Source organism: Anopheles cruzii, unplaced genomic scaffold, assembly GCF_943734635.1.
Source record: "Anopheles cruzii unplaced genomic scaffold, idAnoCruzAS_RS32_06 scaffold04599_ctg1, whole genome shotgun sequence".
Taxonomy (NCBI): Eukaryota; Metazoa; Arthropoda; class Insecta; order Diptera; family Culicidae; genus Anopheles; species Anopheles cruzii.
In genome coordinates, this window is record NW_026458184.1 from 1 (window position 1) to 1288 (window position 1288).

The 1288-nt window shown below is 41.1% G+C and overlaps 1 protein-coding gene across 1 annotated transcript; it reads left to right on the forward strand.

Moving 5' to 3' along the window:
• Positions 1-61: 61 nt before the first annotated feature.
• Positions 62-1055, forward strand: LOC128277206 (zinc finger protein 236-like; the record flags this gene model as incomplete). The annotated part of the gene is made up of 1 exon (XM_053015647.1): positions 62-1055. A coding segment is annotated over exon 1 (904 nt), but the record flags the coding sequence as incomplete, so codon positions are not given.
• Between the last annotated feature and the right edge of the window lie 233 nt (positions 1056-1288).

Below are 1288 nucleotides of genomic sequence, written 5' to 3' on the forward strand. Positions count from 1 at the left end.
ATAAAATCAGTTTGACATTCGCATGTTTGTTGATTTCTACTGCAAACTATCAACAAAGCTCACATTTTTCGACTAATTATTTTTGAGCGTTGCAATTTTCAGCCATCGTTTAGAAACATTTGAAGATCAATCCAAAGCCTTGAACGCAGTAATGGAATCGCAATATTGTCGAGTTTGTCTGACGGCAGTTGGTGTTGTCTGTAGTGTTCGTGAAGCGGCTAACAAAACATTGTCGCTTTTGGACGTGTTGTGCACGATTTGTCCCAAAGCATTCGCCAGTAACCAACATAAACAATGGCCCACAAAAATATGTGGCGATTGCAAACGCAGGATTATCGAGGCAAACGAGCTGTACGACCTTTGCATAACCAGCGTTGAATGCTTGACGGTGCTGTATCCGGATGAACAGTGTGCAACATCCACGGCAAATACTCCAAAGAACGACGTTGAGATGTTCAATGATTGGAACAAACAAATAGAGACTCAAATTTGTTGTCAAGGTTTTGATGACACGAAAGAGACAAGAGACAAGTTTGATGGCAATCCGTGTTCAACTGTGCAGCAAAACGATGTTCAACTGCAACAAATCGAAGAGGAATCAAATCAATCTGATAGCATGATCGGCTCCATTGGTTCGCAAAGAGCTGTTGCAGTTACATCAATTGTTACAGAGGATAACATAAACTCCAACGACAATTCGACGTCATCTGATGAGTCAGACTATGGAATTGAAGCCCTGCCCTATACCAACGTTATTAGTCAGAAAAACCAATCGGCAAATGAGCATCTGTGTTCATTTTGTGAACCGTCAACATTTTTCGCATCTGCGCGAGACTTGAGCGACCATTTAAAATCCGTGCACAAAGATGAGGTCAACTGTTGTAATATCTGCGATATGTTGTTTTTGGACATAGAAAGCCTTGAAAAACATGGTAGAATTCATGCAAGTGGGCTAAATTACTTTTGTAGCGTCTGCAAGCAAGGCTTCATAACAAGAGAAGCTCTGAAAAACCATCTTCCGACTCACACTTGTTCTTTGCTGTGCTCCCATTGTGGCAAGACCTTTTCGGACAACACGAAAAGGGCTGCACACATCCGATACCACCACTCAAATTTGAGCAAATCATATGCTTGCTCGTTCTGCCCTGCGAAATTTAAGATGAAAGGTAGCTTTGAGAAATGATATTTCAGTAGAAATAGTTTGCATTGCTACAATAATACTAGTGTTCCTAATGATTCAGTAATTTTCTGTCGCACGCAGGTAATTTGAAAACTCACGAGGCAAGGC